This window comes from Myotis brandtii, unplaced genomic scaffold (assembly GCF_000412655.1).
Source record: "Myotis brandtii unplaced genomic scaffold, ASM41265v1 scaffold833, whole genome shotgun sequence".
NCBI lineage: Eukaryota > Metazoa > Chordata > Mammalia > Chiroptera > Vespertilionidae > Myotis > Myotis brandtii.
This window is the reverse complement of record NW_005371384.1, coordinates 447,149-460,686: the sequence shown is the minus strand read 5'-3', so window position 1 is coordinate 460,686 and position 13,538 is coordinate 447,149. Positions and strand designations below refer to the sequence as shown.

Genomic DNA, 13,538 nt, shown 5'->3' with positions numbered 1-13,538 from the left:
ATGCCTGAATGAGCCTCTAGAACAGCGGTTCTCAACCTGTGGGTTGCGACCCTTTCACAGGGGTCGCCTAAGACCATCGGAAAACCCATACATAATTACATATTGTTTTTGTGATTAATCACTATGCTTTAATTATGTTCAATTTGTAACAATGAAAATACATCCTGCGTATCAGATATTTACATTACGATTCATAACAGTGGCAAAATTACAGTTATGAAGTAGCAACGAAAATAATTTTATGGTTGGGGGTCACCACAACATGAGGAACTGTATTAAAGGGTCGCAGCATTAGGAAGGTTGAGAACCACTGCTCTAGAAAGTTAAACAGTGACAGGCCATCTTTGTAGTCAGGATGGTCCGGCGTTAGCAGTCCTACCTCATTCTCCGACCTACGGCCAGCTCTCCAGATGTATTTTCTCACTAAACCCCCTTGGTCCCATGAGGCAGGTGTAATGCCCATTTTGTGTTGCAGAAATTGAGGTTCAGAGAGGTTAAGTGACTTCCCCAGGTGACTACAGTACTCAAACCCTGGTCTGTGTGACTGCAAAACCCACACAGTGTCTCATGTCCTCTGTCATGTCAGACCCTCGGCCCACCTGCCCAACACTGGTCAGTCCCTGGCTGTTGTGACACACAGACTGACACAAAGCGGGCTGGGTGAGGGGTCTGACCGACCCTTCGGGACGTCTGTGTTTGCTGTGGACTTGGGTGCAACTTGGGCCTGGTGCGCAGACTGGGTGCGGCTGTCCTGGGTCAGTCCCTCAGCTATCGGAGGGTCTGCTTCGTCCTGCCTGCTTCCTGCTGCAGCGGGGGCCCCGGGCCGCAAACCTTTGGGAGGCCCTTGGTGCCTACGAACTGCACAGATGTCGGGCGTTGCTTCGGCGATTCAGCAATCAGACCAGCTTGGTCTTTCCTAACCAGAACTTGTTTTAGAGAAAACATGTGCCCGACGAAGTCAGCCCGTGACCCAGGCCCGCCCACGGAGATGAGATTGCACAGAGGTGATGAAATCTGAGGCTACCGGCTGGGGGACCTCCGGCAACTCTTTCCACCTCAGTTTATCTGTAGAATGGGGCTAAGGACAATGCTATTTGCTTTAGGGTGGTTGTAAGGTTTAAATGGACCAGCCCACGGCAAAGGGCTTGGGACCCTTCCCAGCACAAAGTCATAAAACAACCAGTGCTGGTCATTATTATTATTCCCAGCCCAAGCTAAGCCCACAGGGCTGCCCCTCCCCCGCTCCTGTCTGAGTGAGCACCGAGCCAGCAGATCCTACCTGGGGCCCCGGCTGAGACCCCAGAGTACCAAGAACTTAGGGTTCAGTAGGGGAGGCAGAATCCTACACCATTGATATCTCTACAGGGCAGGCATTTTTTAAAGTTGGGAGGCTCCCTGGAGGAGGTGTGGCCCAAGTTGCCACCTGAAGGGTAAGGAGACAGCCGATGAAAGGAGCCGGAAAGCACTTGCTTGGAAGCACGTGAGCAAGGCGTGCTCAGGGCGGGGAAGTGAAGTCACCCTACGTGCCTGGGACCGAGGGTCTGCACGTGCAAGGGGGGCGGGCTGTGTGTGGGGTTAAAGGGTGAGGTTGGCAGAGGCAGGGGCTGGAAGGCCACTGGGAGTAGAGGAGAGTCGAGGAGATGCTAGAAGTCCCTGGACGAAATCGTCCTAGTGGGATGGAGAAAGGAAACATGGGGGCGATATTGAAATGTCATAACTGGGGACTAAACGAGGCAGGGCGGGCAGGATTTGGTTTTCTATTTTATGACTGGGGATGAGGCAGAGATGGGAGAATCCAAGTTTCTTGTTGGGGCAGCTGAGACACCGCCAGGTGAGGGGAGATCAGCCACCTGAGTGATGCCGGCTGCCCGGGGACACCCCCAAATAAAAGGGGTGAACTGAAATACGAAGGGGGAGAGCCAGATGGCAGGAAAACGCTGGGCACCTTCTCTCCCCTCACTCATCCAAACTCCACCTGGGCTGGGAGCCGCCTCCTCCATGGGGCCCGGGCACACCCCCTCTCCCTGTGCTGCTAGGGACCATCCTGGGTGTGGGCTACCTGTCCTCCAGGCCCCCAAGGGCAGGCTGCCCCGCAGCGCAGTCCTGGCACATGGAAGGTGCTCAGGTGAAGTTCCTCTGGCCACGTGAGGCATGTCGGCCTCCAGCCACACCTGGCTTTTCCTAAACAGTCCTCTTTCCCTGTCCACCCAGAGCCACCCACCCCCCGGGATCCACACGCCCGCACCCCAGTTCTGACCTCTTGAGGCTGAATGTCAAATCCCAAATCCAGGTAACAGGAGGGCTTGAAGGCGCTGCCACCACGGCTCTGGCCTCCAAAGCCGAGGCCCCGCCCAAACAGCGGGCCAGGCGGCAGCGTGGTGGCTCATGTTATCCTGATTTTGAGGAACTGTGGGACTGGCACCACCCCGACTCCATCAATAACCATGTCTACAGGGCGTGGACGGAGTGTCAGACCGTGGCCTGCCTAAGCATTTCCTCCTGAGCGTCCTTGGGCAAGTCTTTAACCTCTCAAAGCAGCCTCCATTTTTGCAGAGGGTCCCATGAGAAATAGTTCCCTTCCACGGGGAGCACCCTGCCTGGCACCCAGTAAAGCACTCAATAGGGTCAGTGATGGCGAACCTTTTGAGCTCGGCGTGTCAGCATTTTGAAAAACCCTAACTTAACTCTGGTGCCGTGTCACATATAGAAATTTTTTGATATTTGCAACCATAGTAAAACAAAGACTTATATTTTTGATATTTATTTTATATATTTAAATGCCATTTAACAAAGAAAAATCAACCAAAAAAATGAGTTCGCGTGTCACCTCTGACACGCATGTCATAGGTTCGCCATCACTGCAATAGGTGGTGGCTATCATTACGCAGCTTCCCGGCGTGCTGATGCAAGTTAGAGCAAACTGAAGGCCTTTGACAGCTCCCAGCCAACACCTCCCGCCCGCCCCTCCGCCCCTCCACACGGGTGGTAATTAGACCCCTCCTTGGGTGTGTTCGGAGGTGGGGACTGGACTTATTCTGGGTCGCAGAACTAGAATAAATGAAGGAAGGTTTCAGTTCAACCGAGAAAAAAGCACAATGTCCTTTTGATAGGTAGTGAGCTCCCCGTCGGGACTTATTCTGGGTCGCAGAACTAGAATAAATGAAGGTAGGTTTCAGTTCAACCGAGAAAAAAAGCACAATGTTCTCTTGATAGGTAGTGAGCTCCCCGTCACCTCAATGAGCCAGCTGGCCCAGTTGGCCATTTGGCACGAAGGCTCTAGCGCATAAATGGACACGTATTAGTATTTCTTACCACATTGTTGTATTAGAAGTCCCTTGAATGAAATGGTGGTGCCAGGAGGAGGTACTGCTGTGTCACTAATTTGGCAAAATGAAAAATTGGCCATTCTTACTTTGGCCCTCCAAAAAGGCTTATTGAAATTCTACCAGTTTATGATACCCAAAATCTTAACCCCCCCCCTGCGGACACCCCCTCCTGGATCCAAGGTTTAAGAGCCCCAACAGATACCTATACAACTCCTGGTTGGTGACCATCTCTGGTTTTGTTTTATCTTTATTGTTGAAAAGTATTACAGACGTCCCCTTTGTCTTTTTCCCATGGACTCCCTCCACCCTATGCCGGCCCCTCCCAGGCCTTCACCGCCCTATTCTCTGTCCATGAGTTATACAACTCCTGGTTGGTGACCATCTCTGGTTTTGTTTTATCTTTATTGTTGGAAAGTATTACAGACGTCCCCTTCGTCTTTTCCCATGGACTCCCTCCACCCCATGCCTGCCCCTCCCAGGCCTTCACCGCCCTATTCTGTCCATGAGTTACACAGTGCCCATCTAGTGCAAGCCTGAAACTAAATCATGGCTCAGATCAACCACAGAAACCACAGGGCAAGTACCACAGAGGCACTTTACCAGCAAGTGCCATCGGGGCTGGGCTGGGCTGGGCTGGCTGAGGGGACTGACCCGTCACTAGTTCCGGTGGATGGGGAAGGGGATGCAGAGCAGGACGGCCTCTCAGGTTCCTCCACTTCCTGGGGTGCCTGGCCCGGGACTGGGGAGGTGGCCCCCCAGTCCGCCCAGCGCCAACTCTCAGCCTCCCCTCATCTTCCTCCCAGGACTGCGTCCCTCGGAGAACCTGTCCTGGAACCAGTGGGGCAGTGACCTTGAGCAAGCAGGAAGGGATGGACCCGTCTCCCAGTGCAACCTCCTACCCAAAATAAACCCCTTTCTCAATTCTCTCAAGCTTTGAAAAAAACAAACAAAAAAACTCCCCACTTTTGTAACTCCGAGCTTCCCGAGGTTGACCCCATGACAAACTCAGGGCACCCAGCTGGCTACACCCGAGGGTCCCCACCTAACAAGGGTGTCTGTGTGGCTCTGGGTCTTTCTGCACACAGGGAACTGACCACGGAGGCAGGCTGCTCCGGACATTCCTTTCACGGCCCCCCTCCCCCTTCTCCCCAACCAAGCGCTGGGCCAGGGAGACCCCAACTGTCCCAGACTCTTGACACCCCTCCCCACATATCCCATCATAAGACAAAGGAGCTGGAGGACAACATGGAATCAAGTATACATTTTAAAAATTGTTTAATGGAACATAAACTCCTTTAGAAAAACATTCAGCCAGGTGATAACACCCATAGAAAAAAACACCAATCTTGTGTTTATCTTTTTTTAATTTGGCATTTGTTATTTGCATTTATATTAAAGCAAAGTGCATCTTTTCTTTATTTTTCTTGTTTATACACATTGCACAATACATAAATAATGATGCTTATAAAACGTCTTTATATTTACAAGTAATAATATATTTATATATAACATAAAATACATTTTTTCTTTAATAAATCTCAGGGTTTTGTGTGTGTTTTTTGTTTCTTTTTTTTTTCCAGGAGTCCTTTCTCTCAAAAGCACTACAATGCTAAATTTCCAATGAGAATGCTTCTCTTGTTCACTTAAACCTTTGTAGTTAGAAAAATAGCTTATGTTAAAGTCTAAACATGCTCATTGAGCTAAGAGCAGTGTCAACACATCATACGAGTGTATGAGTTGGAGAAGAAACGAAAGAAGAGTTAGGTGTCAGTCCAGGACGGTACCTTGGGTTATGATGGACCGAATCCTTGGTGGGAAGCGGGCTGCTCCCCTCGCTGGTCTAACAGCAGAGCTCAACACAGGCCGCAGGAGAGCCGAGTGCTGAGCTGATTTTCTGAGTCCGGGTAAAACCTGAGGGGTCCGGGGCAGGGGAGAGGCTGAGGGCCCGAGAGGGCACCGGGTGAGCAATACTGTAGCTCAGACACATCCGGGAGCAGGTGCCACAGAGGGAAGACAATGGCAGCAGGGTGGCTGGAGGGGAGTTAAGACAAACTCGAGAACGATTCTGGGTCAGCCTCTTGCACAACGTTGTTTCTAGGAAGCCTAGTGACAGGCCTGGGTCCTTAGAAGGGGAGGGGGGGGCGGGGGCTTCCCTGGCTGAGGGCAGAGCCTTGCTTCTGGCAACTGCTGAGACATTGGGCTCAGGCTGCCCGGGTGCAGTCTCTGCCTCACTGAGCATGTCCAGAGGGCAAGGGAGACACAGCTGGGAGCACAGAGCTCGCGGGTGTGCGCGCGCACAAACACACACGCACACACCCGTTCACATGCCCACCCTGACAAGTGAAACGATGACCCCCCGAGTTAGGGGCTGCTCCCCATTCATACACTGTGTTCAGGGGGACTGATTTTTGCTTCCCCTTTTCACATGGGGGTGTCTTGCCAACCGTACGATCCCCCCCAATTAAAAGACCCCAACAATTCTTTTCATAAGCTATTTCTCAAAGAACAAGACAAAACGGAACATAAACAAGGATGACAAGAAGGAGAGGGAGAAAAAAAAAAAAGGAACAATGACCAAAGACTTTTGCATGAAAAGCAAGCACTCGGAGGAAAATATTAGCAGCAAAGTAGTTTGGACTGGGCCCGCCCGGCTCGCTCTGTCCTCGCCCGCCAGCGCGCGGCTACCGGCTGTTGAAGATGACCTCCAGCCAGCATGGGCAGCTGCTGATGAACTGGCGGGTGTAGCACTGGCCCCAGCCCTTCACGAAGCTGATCTGCACGGTGAAGCCAGTCCACGGCTGCTGCATGAACTCGTGGTCGTTGGGCCGCTGCAGGCTGTACGCCTTCTCGTAGTCGAAGGCCTTGATGGAGAAGCCGGGGAACACTTTGTGCACCAGCAGCGTCCTGGAGTCCGGGTTGTCCAGTGTGGCCGACTTGATGAAGATGGGGTAGCTGCTGCGGTTGTACACCCACACGCCGTCCACCTCCCGCGTGAGCTGGATGCCGCAGCCGATTTTGCTCCGCACTTTCTGCACCAGCTGACTCTTGTTGTCCGAATTGAGCTGTCCGAGGCAAAAGCCGTTCCCCTGAGGTAGATCATAGAAGATGTCCAGGGAGGGCTCCTGGACGCAGTAGAGCCGCCCCACGCGCGTCTTCTCCTCCCAGTATGCCACCACGCACCAGTGTGACCGATCCCCAGGCTCCAGGAGAAGTTGGGAATCTACAAGACAAAACGGCAGACATGGTTGGTGGGGGTGGGACTTTCTCTTCCTCCCGGAACGCCCCCCCCCACACACACATACACAGGCGCACCCCACGCACCCAGCTCGGCTCTCGGCACACGGACAGGAGGAGATGCTGGTGGTGCTGGGCGGCCTACCGGTTCCAGGCCTCCCACTGGGGCTGAAAATCCTGACCCTCTGGTAGAAGTGTCCCGACTTTAATTAAGCAGGGGGCTTGCTGGGTGCACCTCATCCCACCCCTTCCCCATCCTGTCAGGGACCCAGACACCAGTACATGCGCCCCCCTGGCCTAAGGAGGCCCATCCCTGTGCGCTCAGAGGCCAGGGGGCCTGGTCCTGGTGTTAAAGCCATAAGAGGCCTTGCAGATGGCCTAGAGTTCGTTCTGTAAGCTGATGGCATCCTGAAGGCCAGTGCCCTGCGCCCTGGCCACCCTGATGAGAAACCTGGGCCCCAGAAAGCTTGCTGCTCGGGTCCCGGAGCATGACACAGCCAGGGCCAGGCAGGACCCGATCTCCAGACGCCAGGACCACCTGCCCCGTGGTCTCTGTGGCTGTCACCAGGTTCTCAGATCAGTGCTTTGGGCCTAAGAGCTGTCTGGTAAGAATGTAAATGGAGGTGTTTGGGGGCAAAAGAATCTTCCTAACAGAGAAACAACCCTCGGTGTCTGTCGGCAGCAGCGCTGTGCACAAAGCGTGGATTCCCGCCAAAATGCCAAATCACAACCTAGGACAGTCCAGTTAACCCAGACCACCTTAAGGAAGCTTCCTCTAGCCGACACCAGATTGTGTGTCTAAACTGGGCATGGCCACCCTTAAAGTGCCCTTCTCCCCTCCCTCCCAGCAACATCTAGGCGCCTGGCCTGCCCCCTCCTTCCTCCCGCCCCTGCAGGCCCCACCCGGGACGTCCCAGAAGTGCCTCTTCCCGCAGGCAGCCTGGGAGGCTGGTGAGATCCTGGTAAGGCGATTTTCCTAAATCGGCACACGGAGCTCTTTAAAGGGGGACGTATGGAAGAAAGGGAGCCCTTGGCGGCTGGCATTCCGACTCCTCCTTAAGCTGGAGCCAGCGGGGCAGGCCTCAGACTGGGAACCATAAATCTCCCCAGCCAGGCTGGGCTGCAGGAACCCGGCTGCGGTTTGTGGTGGCAGGGCGGAGACCGGAAGTCTTGTATTTGTTAACAAAAATGGGGAGGGGGTGGGGGGCGGGAGGCGAAGGCTTAGGACAGGAAGGAGGGGTTGGCTGTGAGGTGTCTTTCGGGGTGTGCTTGGCCTTTTTGATTTTGGAACAGCGGGGCTTGGAGAATAGATGGGTTGTTGCAGCGTGACCACGGGGTGGAGGGGGGCTGGGGGCCCCGTCTGCTGCTCTAGTGCAGCTCAGCACACAACTCCGTCCAATGGTGACAGGCATGTTAGGACCTGGGAGCCAGTCAGCCCCATGAACTTTTTTTTTTAAGCAGCAGCCAGTCTCACATGGAGGTGTCCCATGAGTAAGTGGACACTGTGCCCTCGGACCCAGAGGCAGCCAAGCACACACCCTGCAGACACCCCACCTGGCCTTCTCAGATGCCTGCCAAGACAGCCACACAACGGGGAACTGAGGGCCCGTTCCTCTCCCTCAATCCCCACCCCACCGAGAGCCAACCCGGAACACGGGCCCGTCACCCCCCCCACGCACGCACCTATAAAGCACAAGTGTAAGCGAGACTGTGTGTCCCCAAATGCGAGCACACTGGAGTGTGTGTTTGCATGCGCACACATGGGAACATATGGAAAAACAAGAGAGGGACAAGGGCTCCAAGCAGAAGGTGACTCATCAGGCATTAACTTGTTTCTGCAAAGTATCCATCAACTGCTAATAAACTCGTGAGCGCTGGCAATCTTTGAACTTTCTTGCCGAGGGAGTGCGGCCCTGAAGGCTACACAAAGACCCACAGCAGGCCACGTAAACAAGGGCCCTGCGTGCGGGGCGCTGGCGGGGCGCCTCTTCTGGGAGAGGGGGCGTCCGCCCGAGGGGGAGGGTGTCGGAAACGTAAGCAGCTCTCCCTCACTGTCCCAGCTCCGGGCAACAAACCTGGCTGGAAGGGAGCCATGGGGAGGGCGGCGCAGGAGACCCTCAGCAGAGCCTTACAATACTCTGCTTCACGGAGCCTGGCCCCCTGAAACCTGGCCCCGGCCCCGGCTAGCAGGGAGGAGGAGCTGCAGGGTGGGGTGGGGTGGGGGCCTGGGATCAGTTGCCCTCCTGCCAGGCCAAGAAGTGGGGGCCGTGTTGCCCCAGGGGCCTCTTGGGGGCAGAGGAAGCCGGGAGGGGTTGGGGCAGGGCTGGGCCTGAGGTCGGCTGGACTCCAGCCCAGCCCAGCCCAGCGCCTGAGGGGAGCGAGGGAGAGGGGAGCGTTCTGGCGGGTTCTCTTTCATCTGTGCAGCCTGCCAGTCCACCCAGCAATTTGCTGCCAGACATCCCTGGAAAAAGCCTTTTTCTGTTGAGGTTAATGGCCCGGCCCAGATAAACGGCAGCGTGTGGGTGTCCCTGTGTGTGAACAAGGCCCCTGAAAGCTCACCAGGTGCCCTGATCTGGTGCACCGGGACCCCCAGTCACCCCCAGTCACCCCACAGCCTTCTGCCCGTCTCTGAGCACAAAGGGCTGCAACGGCTCAGGCCCCCTGAATGCACGCTGCGGCCCCGCACAGCTTCCCGCGTGGCCGACTCCGAGAGTGTCCTCCTTTGCCCCAAATTCCCCGTCACTCGGGCTCACTTCTGGGAAGCGCACACCATCATCTTCAGAGAAACCCAGTTCCCTGAACTGGGCCCACAGCCCACACGTACAAGCGTCTCCCCGCCAAGGTCCGCGCGTCACTCCGGGGCCCCCCAGGCCTCGTGGTGAGGACCCCGCGGATCTCAGCTGGTGCCAGGGCTAAGCGAGGGCCTCGGAAGCCCGGCTTGGCTCCTGTCGCGGCTGCCGACACCAACGCCAAGGGCGAGCCCGCCGCCCCTCGTTAACGTCTCTCAGCTTTATAACCTTTTCCGGCGTTTTCCCTCCTCCAAACGCTGCACAGGGGCTTGTTTTAAAACTGTATTTGCGCGTTTTTAAGCATCAAAAAGAAACGCTGTGTTGTAAAAAGCTAACTAATCAGCTGCCTGCTCACAATTTTTTTTTTCTTTTTATTATGGTTTAGGGAATTTTTGGAGCAATCCCAGAAAAAATGCTGAATCGGCCGAAAATTCCTATAAGGTTGTCCCCCGGCCCCCCTTCCCCATTTCCCTTAGAGCATAAAATTGACCCTTGCAGAGGAAGGGGAGGTGGGTGCCGAGGAGGGCCTTGGCCTTGTGTGCGCACGTGCATTAGGGAAGGCCACGTAGCAGGAGCTCCCTGCCGCTCACAAAGCGCTATTTGAAGCCCCTGGTCATGAATGGACAGACCAGGCCCTTCTGGAAGACCAGAGGCTCATGAATGAAGCTCTTGCCGGGGTCTCAACGACATGGGGTGACCAGATCTCAAGGCCAGATTTCAGGTAAGGGAAGAATTTTCCCCTTTTAAAATTTTTTATTTGAAGGAGTAAAGAGATGAGGGAGGCCACCTGAGGTGGGGCTAATGGGGAGAGGGTCCCCCAGATTCTGGCCTTCCAGGACAGGCACACACTTGAGAAGCAGGACAGAGGCACACAGCTGGTGCCCACTGCCTCCAGTGCCCCCCACTGCCAGGGCGCAAGGGGGCTGGAGTACCAGGTGAGCAAAGAGGGGTCTCAACTCCAGCTCACCTCTGCAGGCACCCGGATTGTAAAGGGATAATTCTCTGCCAAAATCCAACCGTGGGATGACCTGTGAGCCCCCCTGCCCAGGGTCCCAGCCCAGCAGGAGGCCGAGGATGGAGAAGCCAGGGGAGATGGGCGTGGGGCAGAAATGGCGGCCTCACCCAGGCTGATGAGGGCAGATGAAGGGCACAAAGCAGACCCAGAAGTTAAAGCCAGCGGCCCTGGAACGCAAACATCACCACGCCTCGCCCACGACAGGTCCAGGGTCCTCTCTCCTCAGAACGCCGGCGCCACCAGCGGTTGCCTCATCCTGCCTCCCACTACAGACATCTCAAAGGTTAACAGCACCTCGGCCCTGCTCCCCACCCCGTCAGGAAACTCAGGAAACGGCAGTTCCCCGAGCAGCCGGCCCACTTCAGGGAGAAGGGCCGAGATAAAGGGCGCCTGGTGCCAATCCGTCTGATCCGCTCTCATCCCAAAGACTCACAACTGTCAAGGACCCTCACTGGGCTCTTGTTTTCAAGAGGCAAAGGACCAAGAACTAAAGTAAATATATAAAAACCGGATGCGGTGTCTGGGTTCCTTTTGGGCTCTGGGGTCAGCTCTGATCGGCCGTGTTCCACCCTCGTCAGGACACGCGAGATCACGCCAGGACTCCGATTCCCCAGGCAGCCCAGGCAGCTCTGGGGTCTGGAGCAAGCTGCCCACGGGGTGGAAACGAACTCCAAGCGCTTCCGCCTCTCTCAGACCCACCCCTGCACCACCGCGCCAAGCACTTGCACCAAAAGGTCCGAGGGTGCGTTCTGGCCGGTGGGCGGTGGGGCTGAGAAAGCGGAACTTCTGTAACAAGGTTCTCTCCGTGAAGGGGGCTGGATGGAGGGGTGGGCAGGGGGAACCATAGGGTCTCCTTCAAAGGCTGGGGACTTCTCAGCTCCCTGGGCCCAACCAACCGAGTTCCCCAAATCCTGCCCCTCAGGGACTTCTGGCTATGGTGCGACACCCCCACGCACACCACACCCCACCCCACCCCACCCCACCCCACCTCGACCTCCCACGGAACCTTGGCAGCAACGGAGCGTCCCGGTGCCAGCCTCACAGGGCTGTTATGGCGATCCGATACAAAAGCAGCGGGAGCCAGGGCTCAGCCTGCAGCTACACTCTAGGGTCTCATCTCTCGGGGTCTCCAGCTGCTGGGAAAACACTAACCACCCTTCTCCTTTGCCCACCCCACCCCTGTGGAAGAACAGTTCTGGGCCCCACCCTACACCTAATAGGCACCTACTGTGTACAGGCCCTGCTCCAAAGGGACTCAAAACAGCCCTCCGAGGTTGCATACGACTACTGTCCTTATGCTAAAGGGGACATGAGGCCCAGTCACTTGCCGAAGAGCAGGGCTGGGATGCATGGCCAGGACGCTGCTAGGTGTGAGCTGTGGGTGGGCAGCCACCCCAGGCCCCGAAAGCTACCAGTCCCCAAGGGCTCCTCCGCAAATGCCCTTCAGAACACATCCTGGAAATGCTACGCCTACTTCAGGGCTGAGTGTGGGGGTCCAGCTTTCTCACACCAAGAAGCGGCTTTGCCAAGCAAGCTGCTCTGTGACCCTGGCCCAGTGGCTTGCCCTCTCTGAGCCTCAGGCTGGCCGGTCCCTAACTAACATGAAGGGGGTTGGGGCAAAACAGCGCCACGGGCCCACTCCTGGCTCTGCCGGTCTCTGGCTGCGCTCGATGATTCATCAAGTACTCACGCTGGCTCCACTTATTTTTACTACCTTCCGGACAGTAAGAAAATCACTTGGGGAGAAGAGCGCACATTTTTTGCATTTAATTTGCAACAATAAACCCAAAACAAAACAAAATCAAAAGGACCAGGAGATCTGGGTCAGATTTTGCTGTGCTCACCTCTAAACCAACATTTCAACCTCAAGGAGTCACACACTTGCGTCCTCTCTGTCATGTCACTCATGACCCTCAGGAAAAGGGTCTCCTTCCTCACCATCCTCCTTCCAACGTGCGCTCCCCACCCCCGCCTCCCCGGGCCTGGCGCCCTGAAGTTTCCCGCCATCACCCTCCTCCTGCAAACTCTCCGAGCTGAGCTGACTGATCCGCAGGTCCTGCTGGTCTAGAAGACTTATGTGTGACTGTGCCTTCCAGACAGATTGTGATGAGTAATCAGTTACTAGAGCTAAAATGTACTTCCCTGCTCCCCGAATGGGCCCCACCCCCACCTCCCAAGGCCCCTCAAACGTCCCAAGTCTGAGGCCCCCCAGCCCAGGGGTCCTTCCTAAGAACAGTGTTTGGCCATCGGAGAATATAGCTGAGGGGAGAGCCGGGCAGGGGAGGGAAGCCACAGAAATCAAAAAACTCCCGTCTGTCTCGCCAGCCCGGCTGACGCGGCTTCCTGTGCGCCAGCCGTCAGCCATGCAAATTATAGCGTGTACCCGGCTGCCTGCCTTCGGAGGAGGCCAGCCCTGCCCGCTGCCGAGGCCTCAGAGGAAGGGTGGGGACTCCAGCCCAGCCAACTCCATTCATAATATTTACAGTAAATGGGCCTCTCTGGCTGTTGTTTAGCATACATCCAGCCTCATTAAAACTTCTCCAGTTTTAACGTCAAGACTTTTCCACTCCACGCCGCACCGCAAAGTTCCCACCAACACCCCCAAATAACTCCGCAGCGCTCTCCAGAAAGGGGTCCGCACACATGCGCACACGGAGCCCCCCAGGCCTGCCTGGCATTACCTGCCCGCCCACAGGGTATGGAGCCCCGCTGGCCACTCCCAGGAAGACACATGTGAAGGTGGCGACAGGAAGGTGGTCAAATCAGATCTCAAAACCCACCCACCTCTTACCTGGAGGGAGTCCAGAGATCCCCACCCCCTCGCCCCCGCCCCACCACCAAATTCTGCATGTGGATCCCCAACTGGGAATGCACGCACACTCACACGTGAATCCAACGAAGGAACCATTCCTGAAACCACTACATGTCCCTCACTTTCTGCTTTTTATTGACCACTTGTAAGTATGTTGCCTACACGTTAAAGCTTGTAAGAATCTTAATAAAAATGCATGCTTAAGCCAATGTTCCCAAAGGACATCCCCCCCACACACACACACACACACACCCCAGAGGTACAGGACTGCTCTGCCTGGTTCTGCCTTTTCTGTGGGCCCCTTTTAATCAATCCCCCTGTGGACAATGACCTCCAGCTCCCAGAAAGATACTCCAGGACCT

The 13,538-nt window shown here is 55.7% G+C and overlaps 1 protein-coding gene across 3 annotated transcripts in view; it reads right to left on the bottom strand.

Annotated features, from left to right (window-relative positions):
• Window positions 1–4,577: 4,577 nt before the first annotated feature.
• The window catches only part of SMAD7 (SMAD family member 7), a 28,166-nt gene continuing 19,205 nt past the window's right edge, over window positions 4,578–13,538 (bottom strand). For all 3 annotated transcript variants that reach the window (XM_014531967.1, XM_005884492.2, XM_005884491.2), the window contains exon 4: window positions 4,578–6,546. In XM_014531967.1, coding sequence (XP_014387453.1) covers window positions 6,008–6,546 — 539 coding nt within the window. In that variant the 3' untranslated portion in view covers window positions 4,578–6,007. The remainder of the gene's footprint in view (window positions 6,547–13,538) is intronic.